Source organism: Polistes dominula, unplaced genomic scaffold, assembly GCF_049000335.1.
Source record: "Polistes dominula isolate Pdom_NZ unplaced genomic scaffold, Pdom_raw_medaka contig_82, whole genome shotgun sequence".
Classification (NCBI taxonomy): domain Eukaryota; kingdom Metazoa; phylum Arthropoda; class Insecta; order Hymenoptera; family Vespidae; genus Polistes; species Polistes dominula.
The window spans coordinates 3937767-3954830 of record NW_028301046.1 but is presented as its reverse complement, the minus strand read 5'-3'; the positions used below and the strand labels follow the sequence as shown (position 1 = coordinate 3954830).

Sequence of the window (17064 nt, the reverse complement as noted above, 5' to 3'; positions counted from 1 at the left end):
TAAACGACGAGACGTCGAATCGTAAACGGATTACGATCGTATGAAACGGCAGGAAGGATATATATCGTTTCGATACTCACATCACAAAACGACCTATCGAATTCGCTTTCGTTCAACCATCATTGCGCTCCTCTTTCGATGCTATAAACGAACACAGTTATTTAAAGCGTTCTATTAACGAAGTCTATCTACCATCTCTAATGTATCGTCTCATCACTCGATACAAATCTAATCAAAGATTGCTTAATATTCCACAAGGAGAAAAGCAAAAAAAAGTTTGATGAAACGTAGACAGATGATTTGTTAGACGAGTTTTCCAATTCCATGAGACATATGTCTGTATTTAAAAATAAGAAAAAATAAATTCAATATTAGGTTTTTATTTTATTTTCGTTTCCGTGTATATCCTAGAAATAAAATAAAAATATAAATATATTATATATTAGATATAAAGAATAATAATATTTAATAAATGATACGCGCACGCGGTCCGATTCCGCCTCGGTCGTATTACGGGATGGAAGCCTAAAACGCAAGTCCTGAAATTCAACAAGTGCTTCCTCTCGAAGCCGACTCGACTCGAAGAGGATAGGGGACGGTCGTGTTCGGTCGACGTTCGTTCGTTCGTTCGTTTGTTCGTTGGTTTGGTCGGTCTGTCGGTCGAACACGGTGCGGAGCGCGCGTGCGGAAGCGAAGGATGGAAGGAAGGAAGAAAAGAAAAGAAGAGAAGAGAAGAGAAGGAGAAGAAGAAGCGCATCCAAGCTCCATTACGTGCGTGACGCGACTGAACGGGGTGATGGTCGAGGGGAATGGTGGGGGGCAGCGTTCGGTGTCGCTCGGCTGGAATTGGTGGGGAAGGCTCGGGAGTTGTCGGTTGTGTTCGGTTTCTGGTTTCTCCCGCGGCCGCATAAGCGGTGTCAGCGTGTGCGCAGACCGGCTGCGCAGCAGGCGTGTGCGTTGTCTAGATTCTTTGTGCCATTCCTGGCATACCAAAAACAAGAGTGGTGACTGCGCTCCTATTTACCGGGGTGCAGCCCTGCGCGCTGATATAACCGTGCGAATTTAATCCGTCGGATAAAGGGCTCCGTCGCGCGCGCGCGCTCGACGCCACGTCAGCTCGGCCAGTGGTAAGTAAGACGAAAGAAAAGAGTGTCGAACGTGTCCGTGTCGCGCGAGTTACACCGCGTCTTACTTGCTGTCTCTCTTTCTCTCTCGCTCTCGCTCCTACAATCGTTCGGTCTCGCTCTTATTTGTTCTCTCTCACTCGCTCCAGTCCACGCCCGTTGGCTCTCTCCCGGCGGTGGCGTCCCGTACGGCAGTGGCCACTATGTACGCTTCTCCAAAGACGACACCAGCGACGACTACGACGACGACAACGACGACGACAACGACGACGACACCGATAAACTGACCGTATGAACAAACTTACGAACGAACGAACGAATAAACGAACGACCAAGCAACACAAATTTCAAGCGATACAGAGAAAAAGAACGTGTGATATACTTTGAAAAAGAGCCCCGAGAGATAAAGAAAGAAAGAAAGAAAGAAAGAAAGAAAGAAAGAGAGAGAGAGAAGTTATGACGCGCGCGATAGATGCACGCTGCCTTCAAGAAAATCTTCCGAGATACGAGTTAATTTCTTCTGACACGACGTACTCGCGATTGTCAGGAGGTGCAGCAACGCGTCGCTATTCTCGCTGACTGGTGTGCTGTTTGTTGTTTTCTTGCTACTGCTGCTGCGCTTGCCGCTGGCTCCCGCGTTACTTGCTCTGTTCGAGCCAAACAGGAGCCGGTGTTATTCTACGCGTGTATGTTTCTTCATTATTGTTCTATCTATCTATATCCATATATATATATATATATTTATCTATCTGTATCTATTATTTCTATTTAATTTCTCAAAATTTCAAAATATCCTCATTCTTCTCGGTACAGTGTTAGCATCGTCGTCATCCTCTGTCAAGTGTTTTTTTCATAAACCCATACCATACCATACCATATATATATATGCATACATACACATATGTGTTGTAAGCAGAAAATGAAAAAAAAAATAACAATATTTATCATTGATAGGAAAAAGGTAATTAATGAAATAAATAATAAGTGTTTAATTTAAAATAAGGGAAGAATATAGTTTTGTGTTGTGTGAAAGATGAGGTTAGGAACAGGAGCGCGCGCGCTCGGTGTATGCATCCGCCGTCCGGTGTGTGCCGAGCTGCGTGCGTCCTCCCCCTCTCTCTCTCCTCATCCTCTTTCTCACTCACTCACTTGCCGAGTAGGGAACAAGAGTGAGAGAAGAACGCGTCGCGCCGTGACGAGAGAGGCGAGGCGACAGATAGGTTCGAACGACGTATACCTCTCTTGCCTAGTACCCGCCTGCCAGGCCGTTCGCTCGCGCGCATAAGCTTCTTACTTACGTCAGTTAGTTCAACTACGTCCGACTGATTCTCTTTTACTATCCTTGCACTGTAACGTACTATTACTACTACTACTACTACTACTACTACCACTACTACTATTCTACTACTACTGCTATTCTTCTATTACATTACTACTACTCTACTACAACTGTTAACTAGTGTGGTTGTTGTTATTATTGTTACTACTGTTGTTAGTGGTGTTATTTTGTTCGTTCATGCACTTCTCTCTTCTCTTTTCATTTTTCTTCTCATTTCATTTCTTTTCTTTTCACTTTTCTTCCCTTCTCCACTCGTCTCAATTTTCTAATTTTTTTAACTATATATTTGTTTTAAATTTGATTTCAAATTATTGATCATAAAATAGTGCGTGTAAGTGAGGAAAAAACTGGGTGACGAATTTTTTATGTATTTTTGTATAATATTTGTGTGTAGATAAAGAAAAAGAATATAAGACAAGAAAAAGGTAAAAGGGTTGTAAAAAAGGACGCGTGCCTGAGAGATATTGAGGAGCAGAGTGAATCGCTTAGCTCCCCCCCTCAAGTTTTCCGTGATCAAACCACCTACTAAACTTATCCCACCTCTGGTGGTGCTTCGAACACCCTTTCTTCACGACTTATATTCGTGTGTGTGTGTGTGATTGTGTGTGTTTTCAAATCAATTATATACGTATTACATATATACGTATTATATATATATTGAAAAGATTATTAAAAATACGAAGAGAGAAAAATAAAAAGACTCGAGTAGTATAACGAGTGAATAATCAAAATTTCGTGTTGTTCGTTGTCATTGTTGTTGTTATTATTGTTATATTGTTGTTTTACATTTTATCTACGAAGACCAATTACAAGTGGAAATACGATGATTATAATAATAGTGCGGAAATTGAAGTAATAACGAAGAAACGAAGGAAAGAAAGATGCGCACATTTTTGGCGCGCATTTTTACGTAGTCAAAACCGGTGAATTGAAATATCTTCATTAATATCAAAAAACGATTATTTTTAAACCTTTCTTGTAAAAATTAAAAAATTATTATCGCATAATAATTATATTTCACAAATTGTCGCAAATATTTTGTCCATCTTTCTTTTTTGTTTTTCTCGTTGAAAAAAGAAAAATCCTTTGAAAATCGTAGATAACAAGCCGCGTGTGCGTGGAACAAACTCGCGAAGGCGGGAAGAAGAGCAGCGCGAAAGAGCCGCGAAATTCGCGCGCCTCGTCGACCGGGTGGAGGTGGAGGTAGAGGTGGTGGTGGTGCAGTAGTAGGTGGTGGTGGCGAAGAGGAGATCGGGGTGAAGAAGGACGGATTGGTGGGGCGGGAGGGGGGTGGTTTTCACGTCGCGCGTTTGTTATGTTCGCGACGCGAGGAAGCACGCCGCTCGTGACGGCTGACCTTTCGGAAAGGTGTTGACCGACTGACTTGATCGTGTGTGAAAACGAGATTCTAATCCTTTAATTTCGTTTAAAAGAAGATAATACTACTAAGACACGAGGAATTAATACACGCGGATTATAATTATCCCTTATTCCTCGTCATCGTTTTGTTATCGTCGTGAAAAGTTTGCCGTTTGCTTAAAGAGATAAAAGAAAGAAACAGGAAAGAAACAGGACCAACACAAGGGGGTGAAAGAAATAAGGGAAGAGAAGAAAGGTGGGAGAGAAAGAAGGAAAGAAAGATAAAGATAGAAGAGAAGAAAGAACTAAGGAAGAAGTTGAAAATCCTTGAATTGTGGTGGACATTGTTATTATTATCCGAATGATATAATTGATTGTTAATAATTGGTGATTGATTGTTAGTTGTTATTGTTGGTTGTTGTTGTTATTATAATTATTGTTGTTGTCGTCGTCGATCTAACGACGACGACGACGACGACGACGGCTTCGCAATCGGAGGAAGAAGAAGAGGCAGCAACGAAGCCGACGGACGTCGACGGACGCCTGCTGTCTCCTCCTGGACTACTACTACTACTACTACTACTACTACTACTACGAATACCAAAACTACTACTTCAGAAGGATAACGAAGAAAACTACGACGGCCTATCGTTCTTTCTCCTGTTCTTCTATTTCTTCTTTTTCTACTTCTACTTCTTCTTTTTCTTCTTCTTCTTATTCTTATTCTCCTATAACGAAAGACGAGCTATTAGAGAAGCTCCAGAAGAAGCACGACCCTACCATCACCATCGCCGCCACGGCTTGGATGGATACTGTGCATTATTTCTGGAGTGAGTTTCTTCTTTTACTCCTCGTGCCTTCGCGTCTTTATATATATATTTATATCTTTTGTGTGTGTATATATATATATATACATATGTATCCCTCGCGATGGGTGATTCGTGTATATGTGTATCTATCTTTGAGTTACAACTACTTGTGATTTGTATATGTGTCCATCTATTCCTATATTCTACTCTATTGTTAGTGTATATGTGTGACGTGTATATGAATTTTATGCGACCATTTTTTATCCTTTTCTATGTCCGATCTTTTTTTTTATATATTAAACTATTATTTTCTATCTTTCTCCTCTTTATTTTATTATTTAAATAATTTTTTATTTTTTCCTAGTAAGACAGTCTCACGTGCGGTCACGCGATCCATCTCGTCTTCTCTTTTGTTCCTCCTCTTTCTTCCTATTATACCTTCCTTCGAGAAAGATCTATGCATTATCTCTCTCTCTCTTTCTCTTTTTACAAAGATTTGAAAAAGTACCTTCTTTTCTCGTGTTAATGACGTACGTTACGCGAACACCAACCCTGCTGCAGGTGTTCCTACAGTGGCTACTTCCTACTCATATTAATTTTTTTTTTCAAATTCATATGCACACATATATAGACAAGTTTTATTTAATATTCCATGATTATTTTTTATCTTTATCTATTCTTTTTTTCTGGTTATTTTTTTTTTCATCATTATATTACTCTGCAAGTGTTCAAGTATTTTATTTATCTTCCTTTTCTTTTTTATTATTTTTTATAACTGTTGTGTATATAAAGAACGCGACGAAAGCAGCTTTACGTTCAATCGATGTTAATCGTCTGGTTTCTACTTTTTAGTTCTTTATTTATTTACTTGCTTACTTGCTTTAATATGTGACAACACGACAAGAAAGTAAAGTTTTCTCTCTTCGCTTGTATATTGACGTGTACGTGTGTGCGTGTATGTGTGTATGTGTGTGGGGAGGTTAGCTCTAAGAAGTTATATTTATAATAGATACGACGAGACGCACGAGTTATGTTTAAGTTTATAGTTATGAAATTTTAAACTAACTGTGTGTGTGTGTGTGTGTGTTACGTGATCTATCTGCATACTTCTTGCTTTTTAAATCGTTATTATCGTTATATAATTTCGATTGTTTATTTAGAAAAATAATTATCGTTAAAACTGAAGATTCTAATGCATTGTGGATATACGATGCATTCATAAAATATTTGAAATAATAATTAAGGATGAAAGAAAAGGTGTGGTTTGATAAGATTGTTCTTTTCTTTATCCACACATGTCAAATTTTCAATGATTATTATTAATTAATGGATTAATTACATTGTTCGTATCATATCGTAAATGTCAATTTTTCCTGACAACTATTAATGACGTTTCGTTCATATACGATTGATTATGAAAAGTATCCAAAATTGTTAGATGATATTCTTAAAAAATACTTCCATTCATTTTAACAAAGATTGTTAAAATTATTTAAATATTATACAATAATTATAATATTTAGATTCACGTTTATAATTCCCAATTAATTTGTATCACACGTAACGTTATGTTACATTGACATGATTATGTTTTATTCGCAAAAATGACGTAAAAACACTTAAGTATTATCACGAATACTAAATCGATATATTTTGTACAAAACGTTCTCGGAGTTTGAAGAAGAAAGTGCACATCCATTATAAGTGCACACGTATCTACAATCTTTTCCCTTCGAAATCGTGGAAAGTTGGGGGAGCCTTAGGAATACTTTATTCTCACGGTACATTGATTTTCTATCGTTTGTGAACGACGACGAACGTGTCGAATACTCTCTTATTATATCAATCCATCTCTCTCTTTCACTTTCTTTTTCTTTTTCCAACCCTTCTCTTTTTTTTTTTTTTTGTATCCTTGACCGTTATCATTTTCAAGTCGACGCATCGTTGTTACGATAGGAACAATCTTTCGAGTTATGATCATGCGATTTCAATGGGTTATTCCCTGGAAAATCTTATCGTTCTTTAAACTCTTTTCTTTACATAGATCGATCGAGATTGATCTATCGATTGATTTATCGATTTTTCTATCTTTTTTATCTCATTGATATATCTAATAAACTGCTACCTAAATATTATAACTACTTTCAATTTGCATTAAATATAAAAATTGAGTTATTTCGATACAGTCAACTTAGAATATCATACGAAAAGGATATTTTTTTTTTTATTAATAATATAAATGAGATAGTTTAAATGTAATAAGAGTTACGTGACTCATTTGGTTTAGAACGAGTTTGCCGATAACGTTCGTTTAGTAAGCCATAAGATACATCGATCCTGGTGTCCACTTTCGAGATCGTTTAAACTGTTGTTTGATATGATTTATAATGGGGTGTCCAATTTTTGATTATCAGGATAAACATATTATCTAACGATTATTAACCGAAGATAAATAATTTTCTTTTCTAAATTGATTTAATTAAATATTACTATTATCGATTTAGAAAATGTTCAATATATAAAGGAAAGTGGTGTATAAAATTTGTCGTCGATCGTGTACGAGAAAGTAGAGTGCGATTGGTTATCAAGAAATAGGTGAAAAATTTGAGGCGACATTTCGTAATCGTTGTTGTGTGAAGGGATAATGACGTTATCGCTGTGTACTATCGAAAAATAATTCTAGCGGAGAATGCGGCAACATGTCGTTACATAAATTCGATCGCGAACGACCACCGAACAACAACAACCGAGCGAACACGATCCTGGTAAGCCGTTTGGAAACTATCGTAGCAACATCCAGAACAAGTCCGTGTTTCTCATCGTTGAATTTCGTTTCAAGAGAGACAAAGAGAGAGAGAGAGAGAGTCTAAATTAATACCTTTTTATAAAAAATAAATGCGTAATCGTAAAAAAATAGAAGAACAAACGAATTCATAGACACACACACACACACACACCTACAAAAATGAAGAGAAACGTAAAATACTTTTGTTGAAGATTTTTAGTTAATTGACAAACGTTTCTAGCGATATGCGATAATGAATGATACAGATCTCGTGAGTTACATTATTTTCATTCTGTTTACATTACGTATAACTGATAAGAACCCTACTCTATCAATTTGCTACCGTTTTTATCGTTGTCCTCGTTCTTGCGTCAAACTTTCTTCGTTTACTTTGAAAACGTCAACCCCAATAGTGCTATGCGATTTATATCTATCGTCATTTTTATTTCATTTTTCTTTTTACGAAAGATCGTTTATTTTTTTTTTTTTTTTTTTTTTTTAGTAATTTTACAATACGTATAATACGTTTTTATTTTATATTATTTTACTAACGTGAATAATGTATCTTATATTATTATAGATATACAAAATAATGAATTTAACAATTTCATATTTTAAATATAAACATATCGATAGTGTTACATTTATTGTACATTCATAAAAAAAAAATTATGTATCATTCAGAAAGATATCACAATCTCAAATACATTTTATAATAATTCATCTTACTCATTTCATTATTACAGAAATTATTGAATATTTCTAAAAAAAGTGTGACAATTATCAAATACTTTTGCGTAACGACAATGACAATGAAAATGATAATATAATAATGATAATGATGATGACGATGAGGGGAGGAGAGGGGGGGAGAGTATGAGTAGGAGGATTAGATGAAAAAAGGGTGGGGTTGATTTCGATGAATGAACAGTTTGTATACGTGGTAGGTTGATGATACTTTTGGTATACGACATTGCCTCGGGTTTTATCCTTTGCTTCTTAGCCGATCGTATCTCACTAGCCGCGACAGCACCTAGACTCATTAAGCGAAGCTTCTGCAAAGATATAAATAGGATGCCTTGTCCCGTTCGTCCGCGAAAAGAGCAAACGAACTTTCGTAGTCCGACCCTCCGTCGTCGTCTTCGTCTTCGTCGTAGTCGTCGTCGTCTTTACTTCTCCCTTTCTCTCTCTCTCTCTCTCTCTCTGTCTCTCTCTTTTTCTCTTACTTTAACTCTTAAACATTTATTTTTTCTCTTTTCTTTTTCCTTCCCCTTCCTTCCTTCCTTCCTTCTTTAAGAACAACTCCGGCACTTGTGAACGTAGCTTTCTATTTGGCGTAGACGGTGCCAAATTGTCAAGTAACTAAAATTACTGTGCAAGTACGCTCTTATCTTCTCTCTCTTATTCTCTCTCTTTCTTTTTCTAATTCACACTCTTCTTTTAGCAATTTTTTTTTTTTTTTTTTTTATCTTTTGTGGACCACGTTCTTATCCCTTTTATTTCTGTTTCTTTTTCTAATTTTCAATCTATTGTATCTTAATATATTTTTCTGTTCTTTTTTTCTTCCCTTGTATTTTTGTTCTTCGAGATATTTTTTTTTTTTTTTTTTAATTTCTGGGCTTTCAGTTTATCCCTTTCTTTCTCTCTAATTTTTTTGTGCTTCACATTTTGCTTCATCGATTAAGCTATTTTTTTTTTTTTAATCAAAATCTCTTTCTATTTCTGTTTTTTTTTTTTTTTTTTTTTTTTTTTTTAAGTCTATCTATTTATTCTTCCACTTCATTCTAATCCATTTTCAAAAACTTGTCTTTTTTTATCTATTTTTTTTTTTATCTTTTATATACTGCATTTTCTCTCATTCTCTTTTTGACTTTCAATCTATCTCTTGTTCTATTTTCTATTTTATTCTTCACACTGTTCTTTCTCTTATATATATATATATTTTTTTTTTGTATCTTTTTCTGGACTACTTTTTTTCTCTCTCTCTTTTCTTTTCTTTCTTTCTATTTTCACTTTACTCTTCACCCTTTTCTACTACTCTTATCTATTTTTTGTATTTTTTTGTTGCTGTTGAACCAAGTTCCCTCCTTTTCTCTCACTCTTTCTTCTGTATCTACTTTAGTCTTAAAGTCATTACAAGAATAAGAAAGTACCCTTCGATTTTCATCGTCGTTTTGCTAGAAGGAAGAAGAGGAGTTGAAGCTTTGTTTATATCTTCTCATACGCACCCATGCACACATGCACGAACGAATGCATAGAGAGAATTTACTCAGCGTCACGCAGCCATGACTGGCTGTTTGTTTCTTTCCCCACAGTCTCTCTCTCTCTCTCTCTCTCTCTCTTTCTCTCTCTCACTCTCTTTCTTTTTATTTCTTTCTTTCTTTATCTTTTTTTCTGTCTTTCTTGGTTGGTTGTTCATTCGTTCATTCGTTCCTTCGCCACGCGTACTCGCACCTGCACGTGCGCTCTGTTGTTATTCATAATAATACTTACATACATGAACTATTAGACTTACCCAACCAACCAACCAACCAACCAACCAACCAACCAACCAACCAACCAACCAACCAACCAATGATTTTCTAAGCCTTTTATTTTTCTACGAAATTTTTCTTTCCCCCTTTACTTTTTTGTATATATTATTATAATATATAATTTTTTCTTTCTTATTACAATATTGAAATAATTCTACGATATGTTTATACGATCTCACACAACGAAATTAAATAAAAATATTTGCATATAATTACTTTTTCACAATTAACCCTTTGGGTACATTTGACGAATAAGACTTGTCACCTGTTTACTTGGGCGAAGTTACGGTGGATCTGACGTGTCAACTGAATTTAATAAGCTTATATAAATATTTAAAATATATAAATATTTCAATTTTGTTTCATTTATATATTTATTTATATTTTGTAATTGAAATGTTGTTGCAAAAATATATTTATATCACCAATATAAATATATTCCAAATAAAATGTATTACTTTTAAATATTAATCTATATAGCAACAAATTAAATCCGTTATATATATATACATAATAATCTTCAAATAATTCAGTACTCAAAGGGGTTAAATAAATATAACACACAACATATTTTCAATTGTAGGAATAGAAATCTTATTCATTTCATAATCAGAGAAAAGAATGTTATTATCAATATTATTATTTTTATAATTATTCATTTAATTAATTGAACAATTAATTACATGTACAAAATTTATATTAAAATTATATAGAAATAATTGAGATATAGGAAATATCAAAAGAGATTGATAATATAATACTTATCGTTAGGTGATTTCATTATTATTTATAGGTTAGATAATTGTCGAGATAATTATCGACATTGTATAGATAATGACGAATCGATTTAAATCGTTACTATCAATTAATGTAAGATACAAGAGATCTCGTTTCTTTTTTTTTTCTTTCTTATTTTTTTTTATTTCATCGTCAGTCGTCTCATCTTTGGTAATATAATTCTCTCAGCAGGTTGATCTTTACTTTACGTTTTACATCACATGTATATAAGTTTTCTTATTAAAAGATGGAGGAGTAAAGCTAAAAAGGTCGACGTTCGTCGATTCGATCTGCGAAAGGTCAAATGGCACACGTTGAAAGACACAGAGTCTATCGAAACCGGTGGAACCGGCTGTTCGACTTTCAAAACTAATTCGAACTCGTGTCTAAGATGTTTCAAAGATAACTGATAATCCTTACTTATTTCTTTTCCTTCTTTTTCTTTTTTTTTTTACTCTACGTTCAAATAATTTTTATCTCGATTAAATGCGAATAAAACTTCTTATCTAATTTGTTTCCACCTTTTTCTTCTTCTTCCTCTTCTTCTTATTATTTATTTTTTCTTCGAAACGAATATCGTTTAATATTTAATTATCATTTATTATATTTGCTTCATCGATTTCAATTTATTAATCGTGTGAATCATTAGAAACACGTAGAATTTATTTATAACATTTATTATCCTATCATTTGGACATTTAAGACAAATATTCTTATCTATTTTCATTAATATTCATTTGTAATTCAATACAATTTATCGATTGTTAAATATTTGTTGTATACAAATTAATATAATATTATTTATTTTATTTTAATTATTTGATAAACTTCCCTAGTAGCACAAAATATTGAAAAATATTGAATACCTGTGTATTTAATATTAAATACACCTGTATTCAATAATTTTAATATTAATATTATTTTAATCATAAAATTAAAATATAAATTTTAATAATAAAAGACATTGAATCTCTTTTTAATATTAAATACACATGTATTCAATATTTTTCAATATTTAGTGCTACTAGGGTTGATACACAAAACACATATGCAGACACACACACACATATGATATTAGTGATTAAGATAACACAGATTTTTAAGTTTAAATGACATTTGTGTCATAAATTTAAACTGTTATTATATTATATACTTCATGTTTTTTTTTCTTCTTCTTCTTCAATTTTTTCTTTTTTTTAGTTAGATAAGATAAATCATATACGGGGGAGTGTTTTTCATTTGATATTATAGAAAAGATGAAACGAATTTGTAGATAAGTCATAGGCTCTTGAATAGGAATCGATAACACTATGAGGGCATGGTTAGCTCTCGATCGATATGCGTTTACGTTTCGATATCGATAACGAAGCGGCTAACAGTAAAACGGTGGCCTGCTCGCAGCTGTGTAAGAGAAACTAGACAGGAACGACCTTTTGCACAGTGCATATATACCTACACACATACATACATACATATATGTGTATTCTGTTCTGTAACCGATATGATCCGTGAAAAAAAATTGTTCAAACTAGTAGGGGTAGTAGAAAATAATTCAACGAAACGTTACTTCACTTTGTTGTTTAAAAAACTATTTTATTCCAAGTTAAAAATGTCCGAATCTATGTTTTTTATTTTTTATTTTTTATTTTTTTTTTTTTTTTTTTTTACAGAACCGAATCGAAAGTTTTGTGTTGTAGTTATTTAAAAAAAATTTTATTTCATATGTTTTTTTATTTTTTACATTGTAAGCTCAGTTCATTGTTGTGAAATACTAGACAAAGGTTAATTATAAATTGTTTTTTTTTTCCAATATAAATTATTGACAATTGAGGATAGAATTTTTTCTAATGATTTTGTATATTTTTTTTTTAAATTGTATCAATAATTTTCTTAATTCGATAAGTTGGTATAATGAGAGATTTAGAGAAATATTGATTAATTTAAAATGTAAATAATTTGAGTAATAATAACCAAGTCATAGGAACCTTTTGGTCTACTATTATTTCCTACTTTGTTTTTTGGGGGACATTTTTGGTATATGAAATATTTTTAGGACATAATAATACTGAGTATACGAAACTGGACGACTGAATCCTATGAGAAAGAGATCTGATTGCATTACCTGCACGAAATCTCTCGTTTCAAATTCACGCATATAAACCGAATTTTCGTTTTCGAGTTGTGCCACTCGATCCTAACGATGATTTCGCGTGATTCTGCTACTGCTTTACTCTCTCTCTCTCTCTCTCTCTCTCTCTCTCTCTTTTCCTATGTATATATAAATTGCCCTTCTCTCTCTCTCTCACTCACTCACTTTCTATCCTTTTCTCTATGTCCCTATCTCTCTGTCAATCTCTGAAAATGGCTACATTTCTAGGCAACGTTATTCTCGTTTCGATGCGTTACGTTGGGGGATCGTTAACGATTTTGATTGAACGCCAATCGCAGAAATACGATTACCAAACTGAACGAATGAAAGTACGAATGTATATATATCATAGTTATAACACAGTTTTGCATATATATATATATATAGATAGATAGATTGAACATTTTTACTATTGAGGGTCAATCGATAGGTAATATCGATAATAAAGCAATTCGTACGCGTAACTTTACGATGATATGAAATGAATATTTTTTTGGTATAATTTGCTAAACAAATTATATGTAATTTATGTTAATTTTATGTTGTGGCTAATTGATAGTCCGCGAAACAAAAATTAATTTTTATATTATGAGGTTTTTAAGAAACATTTATTAAGAAACATTTATTAATAAATATTAATTCGACTAGTTTGCGAGGAAGATTGAAAAATTGTATTCAATTCTCGTTGATTCGTTTTATAATGATAATAATCAAGAAAATATGGATTTATCAGATAAAATAAATTCGTTTGAGAATGTATGTATGTATGTTTTATAACATTAGTTGACATTTTTCGCAATATTACGAATAGAAAAGAACTTTGGTAAACAATCGCGTCACTGACCTTTTCGAAAAATATTGAAATGATCGAATTATATATTCAATACGTATTATGTTTACTTTTTGTCCTCTGACACGTATAAACAGTTGAGACAGTTACAATTCGGTTGTCTTATCAAACACATGTCGGTTTCTACGTGCTTATTCGGTAAAAATAATTATTTCTTATAATAATTCAACGATTTTTAATATATTTATAATTATTCATTGTAATTTTTATAAATGTATCAATTGCAACACTCGATTATATATTATGATATAATATTCGAACAATTATATACAAATATGTATAAAAATTATTAATATTTGAATAATATTATATAATATGTAATATATATTTAATAATAATAATTAGAAATATATATTATTTATAATATATATTATATTAAAATATTATATTGTAGTATGTTATATAACTGTATATAGTATTATATAATATATTGTATATATAAAATATATAATATATTTTTATACAATATAATATATAATTAATAATTTATATATTAATAATAAATATAAAATATATAAAACTATACAATATATTGTAGTATAATATATACTATGTTACTACGTAATAGTATATTGTACATATAAGTATATATATATATATATATATATATATATATATATATAATATAATAAATATATATTAATATTATATATATTATATACAAATTATATTTCTCATTATATTTCAAATCTTTTCTTTATGATCAAAAGTTATATAAATATAATAAAAACAAAAAATTAGAATGTTGTTTAAATCAGTACTGTATAACCGACAAACATCTAACACCAATATACAATACAATACATACATAGGTCCGTACCTATATATAGTACATTTGGATCGCGTGTTATTAAACCTAAAAAAAAGGAAACGTATGTGTGTGTGTGTGTGAGTATAGTCGTCTACCCTTGGTAGTTTCCACCACCCCCTAGGTTTCAAACTCCCCTCATTCTTTTTGTACAGAAAGAGAGAGTTTCACGGACCAGAAAATCATAGGGTGGTTTAACCACCTGGACACGATCGACCTTCTTTCACTCATTCACTCACTCACTCACTTACTATTTGGCTTTCTGTGTGTACTCGTAATCGAGGAACGTTACGAGAAGCATACGGAACAACATTTTTTCTCTCTTTCTATCCCTTCTGTGTCAACCTTCGTTTTCTCTCTCTTTCTCTCTCTCTCTCACTCTCTTTTTTTCTTTCTTTCCCTTATAGTTTCTTTCTCTTTCTGCTTCCGACTGTAAAATAATGCAGTAGCACGCCAGAGCAATTCGTCTGCATACCAGTCGCAATACACGATCACGCGATCTTTCCTATACACATACACGCATAGACAAATATATAAGGAAATATATGTATATTTTTAAATATATATATGTACATATAATTATCGGTCAAGCGATATTCGTGAAAAGCAGCTTTTTTTTTATCGTTCGAGTACACTTATTTAACCCTTTGCACTCGAGTGTTCATGGAGACAATGAATAAAGTAAATAAAAAATTTATAACAAATTCAATTTAGTCTACAATATATCAACTATGTGATTTTTCTTTTAATGAGCATATATCATTTATTTATAATATGTGAATATAATTTTTGTATTGAAGTTGCTTTGAGTTGCTGATAATATGAATGAATGAAAAACTTTCTGTGCAATGGGTTAATTCTGTGTGTGTGTGTGTGTTTTTTTTTTTTACTATTCAACACTTTCGAAAAATGTTATCTAATAATTATTTATTAATAATCATTATTAATATAATATTATAATCATAGTAAATATAATATATAATAATATTATATAAAATATTTAATTATTATAATATGTAATAATAATATATAAAATATATATAGTAAAGAAAATTTATTCAAGATAAAATGATTGGTTAGTTAACTGTAATAATTATTATTGGTATGTATATTTGAGTAAATCGAATTGTCGATTCGTCTCGTTATGCGAAACTCGCAGACGTTCGCCAATGACGTAATACCTCGGGGCCTTCTCGATATACGTCGACGATTTGAGGAATGTCGAAGTAGACAACTTGCTTGTTCCTTAACTATATATTAATAATGATTATTTACCATTGAACCATTACATATACATATACATTTGTCTATGTGCATAGATATTTATCACGAACGTTCGAAATTATTTTCTTTATATCGATAATATATTTAAATAATTCTAAAATTATTTTTTTCACAATTATATTACATGGTATCAACGTAGTCATATAATTTTCTTTATTTTTATTGAATATAATTAATTTAACTATTAAATTAATAAAACGTATATTAGTTACTTAATTATTGAAACGTATTATGAGATTGGTTTTAATTAAATATCTCTGTGTTGCATTTAACAACCTGTTAATAACAAATAATACTTAAAACTAAATTAACACACTATCGGTGAGTTGAGTATTTCTACCCGTTCCACAGACTAGCGCTGGTCGGCGGGTCGCGTATTAATACGTTTTATGCAAAACGTAAGCTAAGTTTCAGTAAAACACTTACTAATGCTTGTTTTTTTGTTTTTTTTTTTCATTTTCACTAATTTTTGAGCAGAAATGATGTTCTTGGTTGTTTGTTTTTTTTTTTTTTTTTGTAAAGCCTGAACAGTGTTTAGTCTTAAATTTAGTAATTTTTAAGAAAAACTAATAATTTGATGAAATGTGCTATTTTGACACTGTAAGTTTTATGCTTACAAAGTAGCATAAATTCAGTTGATTGATTTTGATAGCATTGAGTTTAAGTTTTTTACATTTTCGAAATACTATTTGATATCTATTTTTCAAATTTCATTAAAATCCTACTATTAGATGTAAAGATATAACATGTTTTCTAAAAAGTACACTGCTTTCATATTTCGTTCATTTTCGCCCGTTACACGTGTGAGTCAAGTTCACGATGTTCCCGACGATAGTGTGTTAAAATATAATTTTCTTAATGAAGCCTTATTTTCTTTTATTAATACGTTGAGTGTCACGTCAGCCATCGGTGACTGACACTCAACTATTTTTTGAATACAAAGTAACGCGTGTGGCCTGACGGGAATTTCCCTAAGAATTAAACGTGCAATTAAACGCTCAACATGTTAATTGGTTAAATTTCTAAACGTATTTCAAAGGACAATTTTAATAGAAATGAAGTCGATCGAATAATTCTCGAAGTAGAAGAAGATGTTCGATTTAATCGTTAGGAATATTAAAGGAATCACGATGGTATACTATAAGTGAGTTTAAAGTAGTTAAAGGATACGTATAGAGACCCGTAGAGATTAGAAAGTCTCTCTTTGAAAAGAGAAGAAAAGAAAAGAAAGAAAAAAAAAGTCGCG

At 32.0% G+C, this 17064-nt stretch overlaps 1 protein-coding gene across 6 annotated transcripts in view; it reads left to right on the top strand.

Moving 5' to 3' along the window:
• Positions 1-490: 490 nt before the first annotated feature.
• The window catches only part of scalloped (TEA domain transcription factor 1 homolog scalloped), a 176079-nt gene continuing 159505 nt past the window's right edge, over positions 491-17064 (top strand). The window contains exons 1-2 of one of the 6 annotated variants that reach the window (XM_089175359.1): positions 491-1127; positions 1672-1810. Coding sequence is in view for 1 of the 6 variants with exons in the window: in XM_015336116.2 (XP_015191602.1) it covers positions 4628-4652 (25 nt within the window). In the remaining 5 variants the exon portion in view is untranslated. Of the gene's footprint in view, positions 1128-1273; positions 1811-3749; positions 4653-17064 lie in introns of those variants that run through there. The other 5 variants (XM_089175358.1, XM_015336113.2, XM_089175360.1 and 2 more) reach the window with 5 other exon arrangements.